The sequence below is a fragment of the Macaca nemestrina genome, chromosome 1 (genome assembly GCF_043159975.1).
Source record: "Macaca nemestrina isolate mMacNem1 chromosome 1, mMacNem.hap1, whole genome shotgun sequence".
NCBI classification, from domain to species: domain Eukaryota; kingdom Metazoa; phylum Chordata; class Mammalia; order Primates; family Cercopithecidae; genus Macaca; species Macaca nemestrina.
Genome location: NC_092125.1, coordinates 173,775,499 through 173,794,958, shown reverse-complemented (window position 1 = coordinate 173,794,958; position 19,460 = coordinate 173,775,499). Strand labels below are relative to the sequence as shown.

The window sequence follows — 19,460 nt, the reverse complement described above, 5'->3', positions numbered from 1 at the left end:
TTCTTTATTAAACTTTTCATGTATTCTTTAGGGGAAGTTTAATACTGTCTCACTCTCCACAGTGAGTCCATGTACTTTGAACTCATGAATTTATTCCACAACAGCATTGGTTTTCTTTTTGGTATATGTGTACATGTCTTGAGGGCAAAGACTGTATCTTTTATCTCTGTACCCTAACATTAAATATTACATAACTCAAAGGCCAGGGTTGCAGCATTATTAGTAACTTCTTGTCTTAAAATTGTTGCTTCTCCTCTCTGGCTCGCCGTATTCTCATCTATAAAATGATGAGACTGGGATTGGATAATTGCTGAAATCTAAGTTGCTCTGTTTATGTCCCAGTGAAAGTCAGTGAAAATATACACTATTGTTGATGTTTGAAATGTACATCCCCAACAGATATAATGAGAAAATAGTCCCTGTAACTGTAAGACTCTGAGGAAAAGCTTAGGTTAAGTCACAGCACTTGGGCGTTTAATTTGTGTGTATTCATCTAGACACACACTGCAAAAAGTAAAAAGAAGAAATGTAATGTAAATAGCAGAGACTGTTCTATCTGCCATCCCTCTTGGGAATTCTGTGCCTGGACTGGGTGTGAGTCTGAAGAAGAGCATCACCTCTCTTTTGGGCTTGGTTCTTATATACTTTTTGTATCATGAACATCCTATGTATCAAGATAATAGTATTTATATAAACCAAACTATATCTGGTACTCAAGAAAAGTATGTCAGTCTCTGTGATGGCACATAAATATGGCTATGGAATCTAGTACACAGGCCACCAACAATTAAGAGAGAAAAATTTGTATTAAACTTTATAGGCAACTTAAAAAGATTTTTTCCAGGTATTTTTGACTATGTCCTCTTTCTCCTTAGTTTTGACTCCTCCACAGGTGCAGCTCTGTTTTGTTTACCTAGGCCAGTTGTTACTTTTTTCTCTAGATATGGGGGGCAGTAGCCTTAAGATCACCAGTTGTGTATATTTATGTTTAAATCACTCTCTTCTACCAGTAAATTTCTTGAAATAAAAGTTTATTAGTCACAAATCTTATTCCTTCCTAACGGTGTTGTGCATGCATTTGTGCTTGATTCAGTTTACATTTGACTACATTGTGTGTCTCACAAGTGCAATCTTTAGATTCTCTCAATAATGAGCATAGTGAAGAAATTATTCTGTCTTTAGTAATTTGGGATAATTTCTGGGATTTTAATTGTCCTCGTATCTTTTTTCAGAGTGAATGCAAAGTAGCAAAATTTCGTGATTATGAAGAAAAACTCATTGTTTCTGCCTGGTATAATAAGGTGAGCTGAAGTTCAGCAAATGATTGATGAGAACAGTGTTTAGCAAACTTTTTTGACCAAGTACAACATAAGAAAATATATTTTATTTTATACCATAAACCAAGACATAGCATGTGTATGTGTATGACTGAAACAAAAGTTACCCTGTGTATTGCACTCAGATATTTTGTCATATTCTTTTTTAATGTTGATTCTAATCCACTAAATTGATTTTGTGACTCATCAGCGTTTAGCTGATACATATGAAGCACAGTTGTAATAATTCTTAAACCTCTTTTAATTTGCCTTATTTGAGCTGAAACATTCCATTTTTGCCCATAAAAGATTTATGAAGAAATATGAAGATCTGTGTAATGCAAAATTAAATGCTTCTAGTACTCAGTATTTATTTGAACATCCTCTAAAGCCTCAGTGGGTCCTTTACTGTATTTATTACTTTATTTTTTCTATCCAGGGGTCACTCCTCATCATTGTCTCTTTGTCCTACCAAGGAGAAAATAGCATAGTTTGAAATGTGTTTTATTTTGTCATTGGTAGTATCAGTGGGATATTTTCAAGAGTAGCATTTCATGATGTATGGGGTTCTTTTGCATTATTCTAGTCAGTCAGATACGCTATTATCTACTTTTATCTCTTCTTATTTATACAAAGCCATATCACTTATTAACTTCCCACGTGTGAATGTTGTGCTCCACCAGAAAGCACTAGCTATTCTTCCTGAAACATGGCTCATGCTTTCATGACATCATGCTTTTCATCTGAGCTCTTTCCTTTCTTCTGTTGGGTAAAATGTGGCTTAAAGGGCCCTGAAGGAAATTACATGTGAGGTATTCTCAGAACGTTCTCTCATGAGTCAGTCACCCTAGTTGAGATCAGTGACTATGTATTATTTATTTGTTCTTCCATGACCTCTTAATACATACATCAGTGAAGATATTGTAGCCAAGTTGTCCATGATTGATTCATTTTTTAACCTATATTTGTTGAGCATCTAATATCCATGTACTGTACTAGTTACTAGTGATGCTAAGCTCAGTAAAATTGTGTTATGTGGTCTAGTGGGAGAGTAATGACTTCCCTTATAAGAAACTCAACAGCCAATATATGATAATTTATCAGGTATCAATATCGAGATAGACTATAGTAAATTTAAACTATACTGGTGGTTCTCAAACATTAACATGCCTCAGAAGACTTGTTAAAACACAAATTGCTAGACGCACTGGCAGAACTTCTGATTCAGTAGGTCTGGGTAAGGCCCCTAAATTTGTATTTTTAACAAATTCCCAGGGATGCTGATCTTGTTAATCCAGGGACCACCCTTCAAGAAACTTTGATCTAAGCTGTTCTATTGTGACATGTCTGCTCATAGGTGATAGAAGGATGGCCCAAACACAAAAATTTGTTATAATTAAGTATAATTCCAGGCCATTATTTTAAGTTACTATTTTAAATAATTTTAAATTTAGTGGATTAGAGAAACTGGATTTTGTGCCGCCTTACTAGCATTACCATTTCACAGATTAATCAGCTTCTGAGCCCTTATTTTCTATAAAAATGAGGAAAGCCTTAGCTTTATAGGTTGGTTTTAAGGATTAAATGCCTTTGTGAGAAGCACTTGGCAAACTCTGTTTAGTCATGTTAAATAAAAAATATATATATTTTTTATTTTTCAGAGTCTAGCATTCCAGAAACTGGGGATGGAATCTAGACTTGTGAGCGGCGGTGGTGCCTGCAATGACACTAATGCATGTACTCCTGCACGGTCTTTCTTAGCACAGCAACGGCACATCACCAACACCAGAAGAAATCTCTCTGTTAAAGTCCCTGCTACAACATCTGATTAAACTAAAAAAAAAAAAAAAAAAAAAACATAAAATACAAGTGTCCTTAAAATATTTTGTACCTTTCAACTAAGTACCAGATTGATAAAGAAGGTTTATGATGCTGGATATCAGGTATTTTAAAATCAACATGCATCAAATTAATTTTGCCAGTTGACTTCAAAAACAAAGTATATAATTAGCCATCTCTCTGCGGGAGCACATTTGAATAATTGGGGATGTAATTATACACACATTTCAAACAAACATTTGTCTTTTGAGTGTATTATAATTTCAAATTGGCCTTGTGTATTTTAGTTAAATGTTTTCAGTTGTACTAGTAACTTAATTAATTTTCAATAGTTATTCAGTAATACTTAATCTTAAAACATTATCTAGATTTGTTTAATTTTTTTTGTTTTTTGTTGATTTATATAAAAACAGTCGAGGCAGGCACATGGAGAACTATGCAAGGGTGATTTGAGTTAGTATATACAAGGCTTTACTTCTGTCCCTTAATTCTTCCATTGAATGTGTACCTCTACCTTGTCATGTCATGGAAGATATAACATTTGGAAGATTTGACAATTAGAATGACTTTGGAATAATAAAATTGATTAATTGGAAATTTTACATATTCTGAAAATCTCATAGTTCTAATTTGTACCTATGGCAAATAAGGGCTTCTGGACATCATGTTTAAAATGTTAAGCATAAGAAATAAACTGACATTTGTAATAGGCAACTTTCTGATGGAAAGCAAGCAAAATATATATATACTTTTTGTGAAATGTCTATATACTTTTTAAGGTAATTAATGAAGATTTCAGTTACTGCTTTTAAGCATAAAATTATATTTAGCTTCTGCTGAAAAATTGTATCATGTAATAATTTTGCTTCATTGAAAAGGGATGTTGCAGTGAGGAAACAAGGTGGGGTCAGTTTGATTTTGTTTACTTATTAAGGAGTTTATCTTGTGCTCAGTTTGTGGTATTCAGTTTGTTTCTGCTCAAAGCTCTTATTTTCAAAGGCGTTACTTTTGAACTTTTGGGGTCATTTTTAAAAGTTAGCACTTAAGAATTTTAGTTGTGTTAAATATGTGCTGTCCTATATCATAGCCATGAGCCATATATGACAATTTAAATTTAATTAATCATAAACTCAGTTTCTTGGTTGCACCAGCCACATTTCAGATGTTCAATAGCCACATGTGGCTAGTGGGTACCACACTGGACAGGGCAGCTATAGAATATTTCCATCATTGCAGAAAGTTCTAGTGGATAGCACCATAGTAAGTCTTTTTAAAGTAACTTGGAAATACTATTTGATATTAGATGTTAGACCACAAAAAGAAGAAAAATATTAGGACTATTTCGGATATAAAAAGGAACTGAATTGTGACATAATTAGCACCTTAAATTCCATACAGTTGAATACCTTATGCTGTGACAACCGTAGTTAATAATTTCAGTGCTGTTCAGCGTACATACCTCTCAGCAGTGTGTCTAGAGCGGGATCAGCAAACTTTCTGTGAATGGACAAAGAGCAAATATTTTAGTAAATGTCTTAGGCTTTGTGGACTACATGAGCTTTGTTGCAGGTACTCAACTCTGCCATTAGAGAGTTAAAGCAGCCATATACAATATATAAACAAAATGGGCATGGTTGTGTTTCAGTAAAACTTTATTTACAAAGACAGGTGGTAGGCCAGATTTGGCTTGCATGCTGTAGAGCTGTGGTCTAAATTTTATTCATAGCCTTTCTTTGCAAATACAGTGTGAGTATTGTTCCATTTACAGTGTTATTATTTTTTAGATATCTGGTTTTTAGATTTTTGCCTGGTAACTTTTTACTGAAAATACAAGAATTTCATACTGCATTTGCATCTCCGAGATTAGGGAGCACCTGTCAGGATATTTTGTTCTATCAGGGTTACTTCTGTTGACTACCTCCTAGATTTTGATACAGTTATATTGTTGAGTTTCATTTTCATATATTATTGTAGTATCTGCTTGCCTGTGAACTTCTGGTAAAATAAAATAAGCCTTTGAAAATATTTTAGCATGGTATTTAACATTTTCTAAATATTATGGCATTTTGACATATTTTAGTCAGTGAAGACATCTGCCCCTTTGGTGTTTGTACTTGCTTATGATTGAGATTTTACAAACCCTTCAAGCTCCGTTTTAATGGAATTTATTGTAAAACATGAACTTTAATAAATTAGTGTTTTCACAGATCAGATCATTATACTTGGAATTTCTAAATCATGCAATTTCTGGATAAGGACATAAGGCTAGATTCATTTTTCTTAATAGAGGAAAAGCAAATTTTCTGATTTATCACTTTTCTAGTTGATAAGTAGAATTTAAAATGTTTGATATGTAAGTATTTATATAAGACTAATGTAATTTAAAGTTCTGTATTATTGTGATTAATTATATAGAAATTCAGGAACTGATCAGAAGTGAGATTCTTTTCCACATCTGATTAATGTAGTGAGTTGACACCCTGTGGGTGGTAAAGCATTATACACATTTCATCATGAACCATGATTTATACACATCTATGTTGTAAGGGAGGCTTGAGTACATCTACCAATAAAGAGATATTCAGCATTTGTGTATTTGATAAGGAATTATATGTCCTAGTGATTATAAATTAAAACCACAGACCAATTTGAAAATGATCTTCAATGTTGAGCACTTGCTTTAACATTAAAATTCCTTTTCTTTTTAAGGCTAAGGGTGTGTACATATGGCATTGATGTCTATGTTGAGATTAACTTATGTATTGAAAAAAATTTGAAGTTTATTTTTTCAATGAATAAGGCTGTCAAATGATTTAGTATAGATTAATGATGTCTTTTTTAGAAATATTAAAGTGAGTATTCCTCATTATGTCATCATTTCTGATAATTAGAGTGCTAATTTGAATGTTAGATAATGTTTTCACATCTATACCTATTTCTTTCTAGGGGCACATCTGACCATGGGGCTTGGGGGTGACTTTTAGGCCACAGTAGTGTCTGTGTTAGGTTCTCTAAATGTGTATTTAATGAAAAACATTCCTATGTAAAAATGTGTGTATATGAATGTATGCATACATTCTTACTGTGCACCTGTACATTGTGAAGAAGTAGTTTGGAAATTTGTAAAGCATACACCATGAAAGAAAATAGTGTGGAGTTATTAAATGATGTAGCACAAACGTAATGTTTAGTTTATAAAAGGTCCTTTCTATTTTCTATGGCAAAGACTTTGACACTTGAAAAATAGAACCAATATTTGATTTATTTTTGTAAGTATTTAGGATATTATTTTAAATAAATGATTGTCCATTATCAATATAATAGTTGTGAAATGATTTAAGTAAATAAACTTTATTCTTCTGTGTCTGTTGATTTTGATGGGTTTTTAGTAGGCATAAATGCATGTTTATTTGCTGCATTAAATAGAGGACTGAAAATATTTAGGTTGGTAAAGAAAAAGTAATTGCATTTTTCTAATTTTGTTTTTCCTTTTTTTGGGGGGGAATGAAAAGATACATTAAATGATTTGGGAATATATCTTTTTATGTCTCCAATTTCACCTCTGGAACCTAGACATCTTGCATTAACATGGAATCAAAACATTTCTGGGGCCGGGTGTGGTGGCTACACCTGTAATTCCAGCACTTTGGGAGGCCGAGGCAGGCAGGTCACTTGAGGTCAGGAGTTCGAGACCAGCCTAGCCAACATGGCAAAACCTCATCTCTACTAAAAATACAAAAATTAGCCAGGTGCGGTGGCGCACACCTGTAGTCCCAGCTACTTGGGAGGCTGAGGCACAAGAATCACCTGAACTTGGGAGGCAGAGGTTGCAGTGAGCTGAGATTATGCCACTGTACTCCAGCCTGGATGATAGAGTGAGACTGTTTTAAAAAAAAAAAACCCAAGACATTCCTGGGTAATATAATTTTAGAGACTGCTATTTATTCCTGAATATCCATTCTACCCCTCTTACTTTAGTGATAGAATCCCATATTTTAGCTTGTTACATTATTATCCAGGAAAAAAAGAGAAAACCAAAACTGTGCTTCCCAGATTCCTATATAATTAGGTGGGATACAGCTTTGTTCTAGATATCTAGCTTGAATGTACACAATTCACATTCCTCTGAAGTTCCAGGGGATATGGAACTTTCAAGCTTCTCTCATTGTCTTTGGCTTTTGACAGCTTGACTATCAAAGATGGTCAATTGTGGATCTAGGTGTGGACTTCTTCAAATTTATTCTATTTGCAGTTGAGTTTGGATCTGCAGACTAATGCTTTTCATTAAACTTGGGAAATTTTTGGCTATTATTTCTTGAAACATACTTTCTTCCCCTTTCTATCCTTTTCTCTGGTACTCTCATTATGCACCTGTTTATACTTGGTGTCCCACATGTCTCCAAGTCTCTGCCCATTTTTCTTCATTCTCTTTTGATTCTGTTCCTCAGAATAGATCATCTCATTGATTTATCTTCAAGTGTATCTCAAATGTGCTGCTGAGTTCCTCTAGTGAATTTTTTATTTCAGTTAGTGTACTTTTCAAATATAGAATTTCTAGTTAGTTTTTAAAAATTATTTCTAGCTCCTTATTGTGATATCTTGTACTTACTGTACTTTTCAAATCTAGAATTTCTAGTTAGTTGCTGTTTTTTATTTCTAACTCCTTATTGTGATATTCTATTCAGTGGAAAATCATTCTCATATTTAACTTAATGCTTTAGCTAATAATTCTTCAGGCTCATTGAACATACGTAAAGCTTTTGTCTAGTAAATCCAATGCCTGGGCTTCTTTAGGGACTGTTTCCAGTAACTTCTTTTCATCCTGTCTATGAGCCATTGTTTTCTGTTTCTTCACATGATTCATAATTTTTTATTGGAAATTTGGCATTGTAAATAATATTTGGAAACTCTGGAAATCAGACCCCACCCCATGGTTTATTATTGTTCCTGTTGTTGCCTTTTGTTTAGAGACTTGAACTAATTCTGTAAAAATTCCATTCTTCATTATGTGCAGCCACTGAATTCTGTGCTTTTTAAGCAAAGTGTTCAGCTAATTTTGGCCAGAGATTTCCTTAAATGTTTTGAAATAAGTCTCTCAGCCTTTCCCAAAGGGCTCTACGTGTGTTTTGGGTTATACCTTTAACACACCAGCAGGTAGTTTACAGTTCTATCGTAACCTTAGTTTCTTGCTTACACAGACCCCCACAGTCAGTCAGAGATGAGAGATTAGGGTCTTTCCAGGCCTTTGCCTGGGCAGGCATGTAGCCCTCACGTGTGCATGGCCTTCTAGATTCCTAGGCATATGTTAGAGTGTTAGAAGCCCCGGTGGGCATCTCTATTCCCAGTGTATCCTTTTAATCCTCTGTTAGCTGCAACTTGTATTGCTACCTTGGCTTACTGTCATGTTGCACAATTGTCACTGATTTTTTTTTTTTTTTTTTTTTTTAACAAATGTCCTGTAGTGTGGTTCGCACAGAATGAGTGTTTAGTAAGGTAAAATAAAGACAAGTTCTGAGAATGGGGCTTTTCAAGGAACTGCCAGAGAGATCATATAATGATAACTTTCTGGGAATGGGGGCCTTTGGGGTGCTCTAAACCCATTGTGCTCCCTCCAGTGGCTGCCTGATCATTGTTATTCACAGGTACCAAAATTGTGAGACTGTTGCTTTTAAGGATACTTGAGAGCTGGGGAGAGGAGAGCTGGGGAGAGGAGAACTGGCATACAGCAAGTTAAAACAGAGCTCCCTGTTCTTGCTGAGAGCAGCTCTTCTTTTTTTAAAACAAATGCTTAGGTTGTTGTGTGACTTCGTTTAATTTTCAGCATTCTGGAATGTTGATTTTGATTATTTTTGCTCATGTTCTCAGTGCCTTTATGGAATGGATTTTTGGAGCTCCTTAACTTACCATTTCAGAAGATCTCTCTACAAGTCAGATTTTTGAAAGTAGGAGTGACCTTAGTAACCAATATTTAAAACCCACCTTTTCCAGAATGTGAAATTAAGGAATATAGAGGTATAGGGCTTTCTGCATGGCTACAGAAAATTTATGGCTCACTGCAGCATTATGTCACTTGGCTGCTTGCTCTCCCCTATCCCTCACCCCCACTATATGTCCAACAAACATTTCCTGAGCATCTGCTAGGCATGAAACAGGTACTGAATGTGTGTGAACAAGACACAGTCATCTCTGAAAAGCTCATTTTAATTGGGAGACTATATGGAAATAGGAAATAAAATATTTTAAATTATCAGGGAATGGAGGAAGAAGCAACTAACCAAGAGTCAAGAAAAATGTCATTGGAGAGTTAATATTTAAGCTGGCCTTTATAGGATGAATAGGAGTGTGCCAGGTATAATTAATCATTTCTTGCAGAAAAACTAGCTTCTATAAAGACATGAAGATGCTGAAGGAGCTGGCCTATTTAGGGAAGTAATAGTTCAGTACTTTGGCAGGAGAAGTACTAAGAGACGTAATTCAAAAGGTGAATAGATTTCAGATCACAAAAATTACCATATGTCCACCTAAGGAGCATGCCCTTACATATGGCTGTGCAGGCCTTACATCGGGGTGTCCAATCTTTTGACTTCCCCAGGCCATGTTGGAAGAAGAAAAACTGTCTTTGGCCATGCATAAAATATACTAACACTAATGATAGCTGATGAGCTAAAAAAAAAAAAAAAAAGAAAGAAAGAAAAAGAAAAATCTCATGTTTTAAGAAAGTTTCCGAATTTATGTTGGGCCGCATTCAAAGCCATCCTGGGCTGCTTGTGGACAAACTTACTCTACATGGTCCAACTCGAGGGCACCATTCACCTAAACTACAAGTGAATGGCAGCCTGGGGTTTTTACAACATAGCAGCCATACCGAAGAATCTTATCCTGTAGTCAGCAGGAAGAATATCTTGTTCTGTGGTCACAGTGAGGAAAAGATCAAATTGCCTGGGGAAAAAAAAAAGGTCTAGAAATAAGTTCTCCAAATTGCATAACAGAATAACCAGATGCTTCTCTGAAATAACCATACAGCATTACTACTGTAATTGATTATCATGTTACTTTGATCTCATGTTTTCACAAGAAATACAATGTGTGTATCTGACAGCATAGGGTAAGTTATGCTGCAGTAGTAATTCTGAAATTTTAGTTTATAACAAAATAGGTTTATTTCTCCCATCATATGTTCATCTTGAATAAGCTGTGACTCTGCTTCGTGTCTTTGTCACACTGGACATAGGGTGAAAGACCCTTATTTAGAACACGGGTAGTCTCATGGCAGAGAAGAAACATGTTGCACTACTTGCCAGCTTGTAAGCACTTAGAAGTGGCTCGTGGAACTTTTGCTCTCATTTTATTGATCAAAGCCAATCAGACGGCCATTCCTGAATTCATGAAGGTGGTTGTACATAATCATCCCACAGGGAGGAGCACCACAAGGAGAGGCACCCCAGAGAGGAACAGTGGACTTTTGACCAGTCATATACTCCACCTCAGCAGGTTTGTTCTACTTTTCAGACTAGGAAACGATTTCAGGAAAGTAAAGTAACCTGTTTAATTCACAAGCAAAAGGTAATAAATGGTAAAACCCAGGAATGGAATTCAGGCCAGCTTAGCTACAAAGATCTGACCTCCAGTTCATCTGACTCCCAGTGCTACCCCACTGAGTCTTTTAATGTTGTTTTGTGTGCATCAGAGCCCTGTGATGTCTTTGGACTTCAGATGTATTTTGGCAAAGAGAAGCCTTTGTTCGGACCCTAATTGTTATAACGAACATCATCAATGACAGAGTCAGTCTCTGAAAGTGACCCTTTGCATTCGACCCCTTCTTGCTTAACTTAATTCCTTGTCTGTTTCAAAAGAGGAAAAGGTCCTTAGCTTTCCAGAGCAGAACAAATAGCTCGTGTGAATACACAAAAACTGTATGACCCAGAAAGTACAAAATGTTCATTCAGGGCATCAGGCTGTTGTTGCGAAACAAGCATGGGGAAATGGGCTAGGTGGCACCAGTCCAGAAAGCCAGCTGGGACTGAAAGAGTGAGGTAAGACAGAAGCCTGCGCTCCTCCACTGCATTCCTGGAGGGTAGTAATAGAAGTTAGCATGAGGGCTGTGAAATAGGTCATGGGGTGAGATGACAAGGACAGAGGGGTAGTGGCAGAGATCTGACTTCTGGTGATAGGTCCCACCTAGCACCAAGCCACAATGATCCCACTGATTTTGTTCATTAATTCACTATTAAACACTACCATGTTGCAGGCACTGTTCTTAATACTGTGGACTCAGAATTGAACAAGACAGATACTGCTCTTGCCCTCGGGGAACGTAGTGTATTAGTTAACTATTGCTGTGTGAAAATACACCTCAAACCTCAGTGGCTTAAAACAGTAACCATTGATTTAACTCGCAAATCTTAGGTTGGAAATTTAGGCTGGCTCAGGCAGTTCTTGTCTGGGCTCACTCATGCAAGTGTATTCAGCTTCCAGATTAGCTTGGATCCAACCCCTCTCAGGTCCTTATGCACAGCTCTGGAGGCTGGCCAGCTATCAGCTAGGGCAATGTGATGGCAGTGATGAAGCCACATGTTTCTCATCCTGCAGTAGAGTAAAGTGGACTTGTTTAAATGGTGACAGGAGAGTCCCAGAAAAGCAAGCAGAAACACACACAGTCTCTTCCGCCCTAGGGTCAGCCAGGAAAGTCATTTCACCACCAGGCCAGCCTCAAGTAAAGGAGACTGTGAGTAGATGCTAGCTCATGAGGAGAGAAGGTATAAAGTCACATTTCAAAGGGTGTAGACACAAGGGAGGGAGTTATTGTAGCCTCTTTTTACAGATAAATATAACTCTCAGCCAGACTTAAGTTCCATGAAAAATACAACAGAGTGGAGAGACTTCTGTTTCATGCTGTGACAGTAACTGGACTGGACTAGCTCTTCTACCACAAGGAAAACCAGAGAAGTGGACAAGGTAAATAAACTTTTCAGATATTGGAAAACTGAAAGTGCAGGACCATGCTTCCCAACAGAGAGGAACAAATGAAGTGAGCTCTACAATATCTGGCTTTCTAGCTGGAGGGATTTACTAGACTCCATTTCAAGAGGCAGGGAAACAATCAGAACACAGTAGTCTTGCTAAGATGAGAAAATAGACTGGAGTTTAGGGTGACTGACATGGGTAGAATTTGTAGAATAGAGAAAGAAGCAACAGCAAGAGTGAGCTCCAGAAATCTTGAAAGAGATCAGCTGAATACCAGCCTCTGTGTGTGTAGAGCGAGACTCCATGAGGTTGGGCAAAGGATACCTACCAGAAAACACCTACCAGAGAGCTATAAGCTTAATGATTGCCGTAGCTTTTTTAAAATTAATTTTTATTATTTTCCTTTAAGGTCTGGGACACATGTGCAGAACGTGCAGGTTTGTTACATAGGTATACATGTGCCATGGTGGTTTGCTGCACCTATCAACCAGTCATGTAGGTTTTAAGCCCAGGATGCATTAGGTATTTCTCCTAATGCTCTCCCTCCCCTTGCCCTCCACCCCGACAGGCCCCAGTGTGTGATGTTCCGCTCCCTGTGTCCATGTGTTCTCATTGTTCAACTCCCACTTATGAGTGAGAACACGTGGTGTTTGGTTTTCTGTTCCTGTGTTAGTTTGCTGAGAATGATGGTTTCCAGCTTAATCCATGTCCATGTGAAGGACATGAACTCATTCTATTTTATGGCTGCATAGTATTCCATGATGTATATGTGCCACATTTTCTTAATCCAGTCTATCATTGATGGGCATTTGGGTTGGTTCCAAGTCTTTGCTATTGTAAATAGTGCTGTAGTAAACATACATGTGCATGTGTCTTTATAGTAGAATGATTTGTAATCCTTTGGGTGTTTACTCAGTGATGGGATTGCTGAGTCAAATGGTATTTCTGGTTCTGGATCCTTGAGGAATCACCACACTGTCTTCCACAATGATTAAACTAATTTACACTCCCACCAACAGTGTAAAAGTGTTCTCATTTCTCCACATCCTCACCAGCATCTGTTGTTTCCTGACTTTTTAATGATTGCCATTCTAACTGGTGTGAGATAGTATCTCATTGTGGTTTTGATTTGCATTCCTCTAATGACTACTGATGATGAGCTTTCTTTCACATGTTTGTTGGCCGCATAAATGTCTTCTTTTGAAAAGTGTCTGTTCATATTCTTCGTCCACTTTTTGATGGTTCTTTTTAAATTTTACACCTTATACAAAAATTAACTCAAGATGGATTAAAGACTTAAATGTAAAACCTAAAACCATAAAAACCCTAGAAGAAAACCTAGGCAATACCATTCAGTACATAGGCATGGGCAAAGACTTCATGACTAAAACACCAAAAGCAATTACGACAAAAGCCAAAATTGACAAATGGGATCTAATTAAACTAAAGAGCTTCTGCACAGCAAAGAAACTATCATTAGAATGAACAGGCAACCTACAGAATTGGAGAAAATTTTTGCAATCTATCCATCTGACAAAGGTCTAATATCCCGAATCTACAAGGAACTTAAATAAATTTGCAAAATTACCATAGCTTTTACAGGGTTGGAATTAGCTATATTCATTGAGAGTGGAGAGACCACACTGAATACCTCAGGCAATCAATAGAGACTCTGGAAAAATCACTCTTTAGGACCCCTCGAATGAAGGCTACTTTAGACCTACTCTAATAAAGCTTTAAAATGAGCTTCAAAAGGATTAAGGTGTCCTGCAAGTAAATTAACTCCCTATTAAAATAAAACTTAATACTCTGCAAAAGGAAGACAAGGAAAACACTCAACAATGAAAAACTTATGTAATAATTACCAGACATAAAGAACTGGGAATGTGTGACCTATAGCAAGGAGAAAAACTCAGTTAAGAGACACAGACACAACAGACAAGGACTTTTAAATGAATAGTATAAGTATATTCAAAGATCTAAACAAAAATAACAGAGAAATAGAAACTATATTTAAAAAGATGCATTGGTACTTCTAGAAAAATAAAATATATGAAATAAAAAAAATTAATGGGTGAGCTTAATGACAAACTCGACACTGCAGAGGAAACTAAGAGTGAACTTAGTTGAACTTGAAGACAGAAACTTGAACAGAAACTATCCAAACTATCTCAGAGAGAGAAGAAATGCTGAAAAATATTAACAGAACCTTAGTGGCCAGTAATTCAACATCGAGGGGGCCTCATATGTACGACTGAAATCCCAAAAATATGGGATCAGGGAGTGGGTTAAGAAAAAGTATTTAAGGAAATAATGGCCACAATTTATCCAAATTTTCTAAAAACAATAAACTCATAAATACAAGAAGTTTAATAAACACCAAGTAGACAATGCTAAGATACATTATTACCAAATTGCTGAGGATTAATGATTAAGAAAAAAATCTTAGTAACAGCTGGAAGACAAAAGACTCCTAATGAATAGGGGAACAAGGATGTGAGTGATTGTGGCCCTTTCATCAGAAGCAACATAAGCCAGGAAAAAATGAAATGACATCTTCAAAGTGCTATAAGAAAAAAAACTGTTAATTTATAATTCTATATATGGTGAATTTTTTATTCAAAAATGAAGGCGAAATTAAGACATTCTGTGATGGAAGAAAAAGAGAGGAGGAGGGAGAAAACCTGGGGAGAATTCAAGGCACAATATATTGTGGTGGTTTTCAAGAATAAGTGAGATGGAGAGGAGTCAGCTTGGGGGACTTCGTCAACACATATCCCTCCCCCAAAGATGGTTATGCAGTGATGGCAGTGGTGAAAGATGTTGTGAAGCCATGTGTATTTCACAAATGTTTCCTTTGGTTTTCATAACCCAGTGGGGACCACTAATGTCAGTTGATTTTTATGTTTATAATCCCCCATTTCTCACTTTCATCAGCACTGGAATGAGCTCTAAGAAGGGATGGTCTTGTATCTCCCTTTGTTAACCACTATCTGATTCATTGTATGTGCTCAGTAACTGTTTGTTGAATTGATTTAAAAAGACTATTAATGTGAGGCTTAGTATCAAAAGCACAGCTCCATTTTCTCTTTCCAAGTAGAAGAAGAAATTCATAAGGTTTGGTTTTTCCACACTTAGGGAGATACCACCAGCGTATGGGGGTATTGAGGAAAGCAATGCAAGTTTACCAAGTGAGAAAACATTATTAGCAATATTATAGGATGCTGTCATACATTCAAAGCTAACCAGAATAAAAGGAAGGAGCATCTTCCATTGCAGATGTACTTGGAACTGTACTTCCAGATAGTTAATGGCAGAAACACCCATGTATATGTGTGACAGAGTAAAAATAAAAACATGGCAAGGAATCTTTCATAGTGAATGTCACAGCCCAGAAAAGCAGGCTCCAGTGTTTGCCACATTTATAGCCCAGTCCTCTTCTTGCTGTTCACAGCACTGATCCTGAGCCACAGCAAGATCCTAGGGTGTCCTGTGAGTCATTTATCCATTCCTTCATTCAACACAGAAAGAGAAATAACACTCATTAGGATGTCACTGTGGGCTGGATATTTGTAACAGGATATCAAAATGGGGTCTGCATCTCTCAGTTTCACTGGAGTAACTGGAGTCCCAGTTACTGCAAATAGTACATGCCAAGTGCTATTAAACCCACAGCTGTAAAGTAGGGCACTTGAAATCCTATGTGAGACTTGCCACAGGGGCCTCAGATAACTGTTTTTGTCACCCTTATAGCCCATTGCCTACATAGAGGACTAATGGAAGAGGCAGAGACTTCTGTGGTGAGGAGTGACAAAGACTCAGCTCCTTTAAACCCTCTAGGCATTGACCTTGGCATCTGTCCATGTTGGGCCTAATGGCCAAGTTGCAGCAAGAATCTTGCCAAGTCAGTTTAGAGGCAACCCCTGACCGCTTGATCTCTGATCCAAATATTCATCCCCCACCCTTGGTACCGGATCACTCGGGTTGGTCTTCAGCAAGAATCCTGTCCAGTGGATTTAGCCAGAATCTGTCCTTACCCCTAATATTTCCTCTGAGATTTTCCATTCCCAACCCAGCTGTATTTGGAATTGAGCCCGGTTCTATACTGAAATCTCCTTTCCCCTATTGCAATAGTTCCTGACTAAAATTTGTTTTCACTGCTTTAAATGCAGTTCAGCTCTGGTTCTCATTGACAGGCAGATCCTCCTGACCTCCCACCCATCTCCCACCAAGCGGGAGAGGCACATGGTTTCCCCTCACCAGGTGGGAGGCTTCTAGCCAAGAGAGAGTTACCTGTGCTCTGTATTTCTCTGGGAGGCAAGAATCAGTGGCACACAGAGGCCTGAAAGTTCCTCTAGGCAAGAGGTTGGGTGAGGCTCCAATGGTAGCTGAGGAGTGGGGGCTCTGTTGGAGGAAACTGCACTGCTTCTCACACTGCGACAAGGGTGTGGGACTCCATGTGGGCCCCATGGCGCAGCCAGCATAGGGCTGTCTTGGATCCCAACAAGAGGAGTCCTGGAGGGATAATGTGTCCTGAAGAGGAGCTGCACTGGCAGATGCCCCAGAGTGGGAGAGCAATGTTAAGCTAAGGAAAAAACACTGTCCACATCAAAGGTGCTGCACATGAAGGGCCCTGGTGGGATGGGGTAGGTGGTGGATGAGGTAGGAATGCCCATGAAGGAGGGAGCACTGGACCAGAGAGAAGGGCTGGCGAACCCCTGCCCACCCGGCCTGGAAACCTTCCAGTTCTAAAACTGAGTTGAGGGAAGCTAAATCAGTGAATGTATGGAGTTATATAAATTGTATATTTATTGGACTGCAAATTGTAAGAACCAAAATGACACTTAGGAAGGACGGTGAGGACAGGGATGTTTGTCGTGTCAGAAATGTAATGAACCTTGCCTGATATTTCATTCAGAGGCAAAACAGATACAGTTCACAGACTGTGGTGGTGGGGTGAGGTGGAAATAAAGCCACTTTTGTCTTGCATTCTAATGAGTCTTATTCCCCTTCAATCTGTTACACAGACAGAATTTCATGTTTTCATATTTATCCTTATTACCACATAGTGAGGTACTGTTTTAGAGAAAGAAATTGGAGGCTTGAAGGTTTAAATGTCTTGCTCAAAGTCACAGTAAGGGGCTGTGGAGTGACAAATCAGGATAAGCCTGGACACTCATAACTAACACCCTACCTCTTTCCTTTAGGTGGCTTCGAAAAAAGTTGGCTCAGCAGGCTTGACTGAGCTCAAGGGGTGTACATCTTGACACTAGGGGTGTCCAAAGTTTCCCCATTCTAACAAAGCTGCGTCTTCACCCAGGAAGCTGTCCTTGCTACTTAGCCACCTAGTCAGCCCGGCCTTCTGTCTATAAATATGCAGGGCACTGTATTAGTCCATTTTCATGCTGCTGATAAAGACATTCCTAGGAATGTGCAACTTACAAAAGAAAGAGGTTTAATGGACTCACAGTTCCAAGTGGCTGGGGAGGTCTCACAATCATGGTGCAAGGCAAAAGGCACATCTCACATGGTGGCAGACAAGAGAGCTTGTGCAGGGAAACTCCCCTTTATGAAATAATCAGATCTTGTGAGAACTCACTATTACAAGAATAGCACATGAAAGACCCACCCTCATGATTCAATTATCTCACACTCCGTCCCACAACATGTAGAAATTATGGGAGCTACAATTCAAGATGAGATTTGAGTGGGGACACAGCCAAACCATATCATTCTACCCCAGCCCCTCCAAAATTTCACATCCTCACATTTCGAAACCAATCATGCCTTCCCAACAGTCCTTCAAAGTCTTAACTCATTTCAGCATTAACTCAAAAGTCCATGGTCCAAAGTCTCATCTAAGACAAGGCAAGTCCCTTTTGCCTATGAGCCTGTAAAATGAAAAGCAAGTTATTTCCTAGGTAAAATGCAGGTACAGGCATTGGGTAAATACCAGTGTTCCAAATAAGAGAAATTGGCCAAAACAAAGTGGCTATAGGCCCCATGCCAGTCCAAAATTCAGCAGAGCAGTCAAATCTTAAAGCTCCAAAATAATCTCCCTTGACTCCCTGTCTCACATCCAGGTCATATTAATGCAAGAGGTGGGTTCCCATGGTCTTGGGCAGCTCTGCTCCTGTGGCTTTGCAAGGGATAGCCTCCCTCTTGGCTGCTTTCACAGGTTGGCACTGAGTGTCTGCAGCTTTTCCAGGCACATGGTGCAGCTCTCAGTGGATCTACCATTCTGGGGTCTGGAGGACAGTGGCCCTCTTCTCACAGCTCCACTAGCCAGTGCCCCAGTGGAGACTTTGTGTGATGGTGCAGCTCTCAGTGGATCTACCATTCTGGGGTCTGGAGGACAGTGGCCCTCTTCTCACAGCTCCACTAGCCAGTGCCCCAGTGGAGACTTTGTGTGGGGGCTTCAACCCCACATTTCTCCTCCACACTGCCCTAGCAGAGGTTCTCCATGAGCACTCCACTTCTGCAGCAAACTTCTGCCTGGGTATCCAGGTATTTCCATACATCCTCTGAAACCTAGGCAGAGGTTCCCAAACCTCAGTTCTTGACTTCTGTGCACCCACAGGCTCAACTCCATGTGGAAGCTGCCAAGATTTGCGGCTTGCACTCTCTGAAGCCATGGCCTGAGCTGTACCTTGACCCCTTTCAGTCATGCCTGGAGCAGCTGGAATTCAGGGCACCAAGTCCCTAGGCTGCACACAGCAGAGGGAGCCTGGGCCCAGCCCACAAAACCATCTTTTCTTCCTAGGCCTCCAGGCCTGTGATGGGAGGGACTGCTGTGAAGACCTCTGACAGTCCCTAAAGACATTTTTCCCATTGTCAGCTCCTTTTTTACTTATGCAAATTTCTGCAGTCAGTTGAATTTCTCCTTAGAACATGGGATTTTCATTTCTGTCACGTTGTTAGACTGGAAATGTTCCAAACTTCTATGCTCTGCTCCCCTTATAAAACTGAATGCCTGTAACAGCACTCAAGTCACATCTTGAATGCTTTGCTGCTTAGAAATTTCTTCTGCCAGATATCCTAAATCATCTCTCTCAAGTTCAAAGTTCCACAAATCTCTATGGCAGGGGCAAAATGCTGCCCGTCTCGTTGCTAAAACATAACCTTTTCTCCAGTTCCAAACAAGTTCCTCATCTCCATCTGACACCACCTCATCCTGGATTTCATTGTCCATATCATTATCAGCATTTTGGTCAAAGTTATTCAACAAGTCTCTAGAAGGTTTCAAACTGTCCCACATTTTCCTGTCTTCTGAGCCCTCCAAACCATTTCAACATCTGCCTGTTACCTAGTTCGAAATTTACATCCACATTTTCAGGTATT

The 19,460-nt window shown here is 38.5% G+C and overlaps 2 protein-coding genes across 4 annotated transcripts in view; one reads left to right on the top strand and one right to left on the bottom strand.

Moving 5' to 3' along the window:
- LOC105495153 (hook microtubule tethering protein 1) overlaps nt 1–3,185 on the top strand; it is a 65,882-nt gene extending 62,697 nt beyond the window's left edge. For all 3 annotated transcript variants that reach the window (XM_071092320.1, XM_011764413.3, XM_011764414.3), the window contains 2 exons: nt 1,233–1,301; nt 2,978–3,185. In XM_071092320.1, coding sequence (XP_070948421.1) covers nt 1,233–1,301; nt 2,978–3,148 — 240 coding nt within the window. In that variant the 3' untranslated portion in view covers nt 3,149–3,185. The remainder of the gene's footprint in view (nt 1–1,232; nt 1,302–2,977) is intronic.
- Nucleotides 3,186–4,293: 1,108 nt separating this feature from the next.
- The window catches only part of CYP2J2 (cytochrome P450 family 2 subfamily J member 2), a 52,773-nt gene continuing 37,606 nt past the window's right edge, over nt 4,294–19,460 (bottom strand). The window contains exon 9 of the mRNA XM_071092331.1: nt 4,294–4,652. Coding sequence (XP_070948432.1) covers nt 4,630–4,652 — 23 coding nt within the window. The 3' untranslated portion in view covers nt 4,294–4,629. The remainder of the gene's footprint in view (nt 4,653–19,460) is intronic.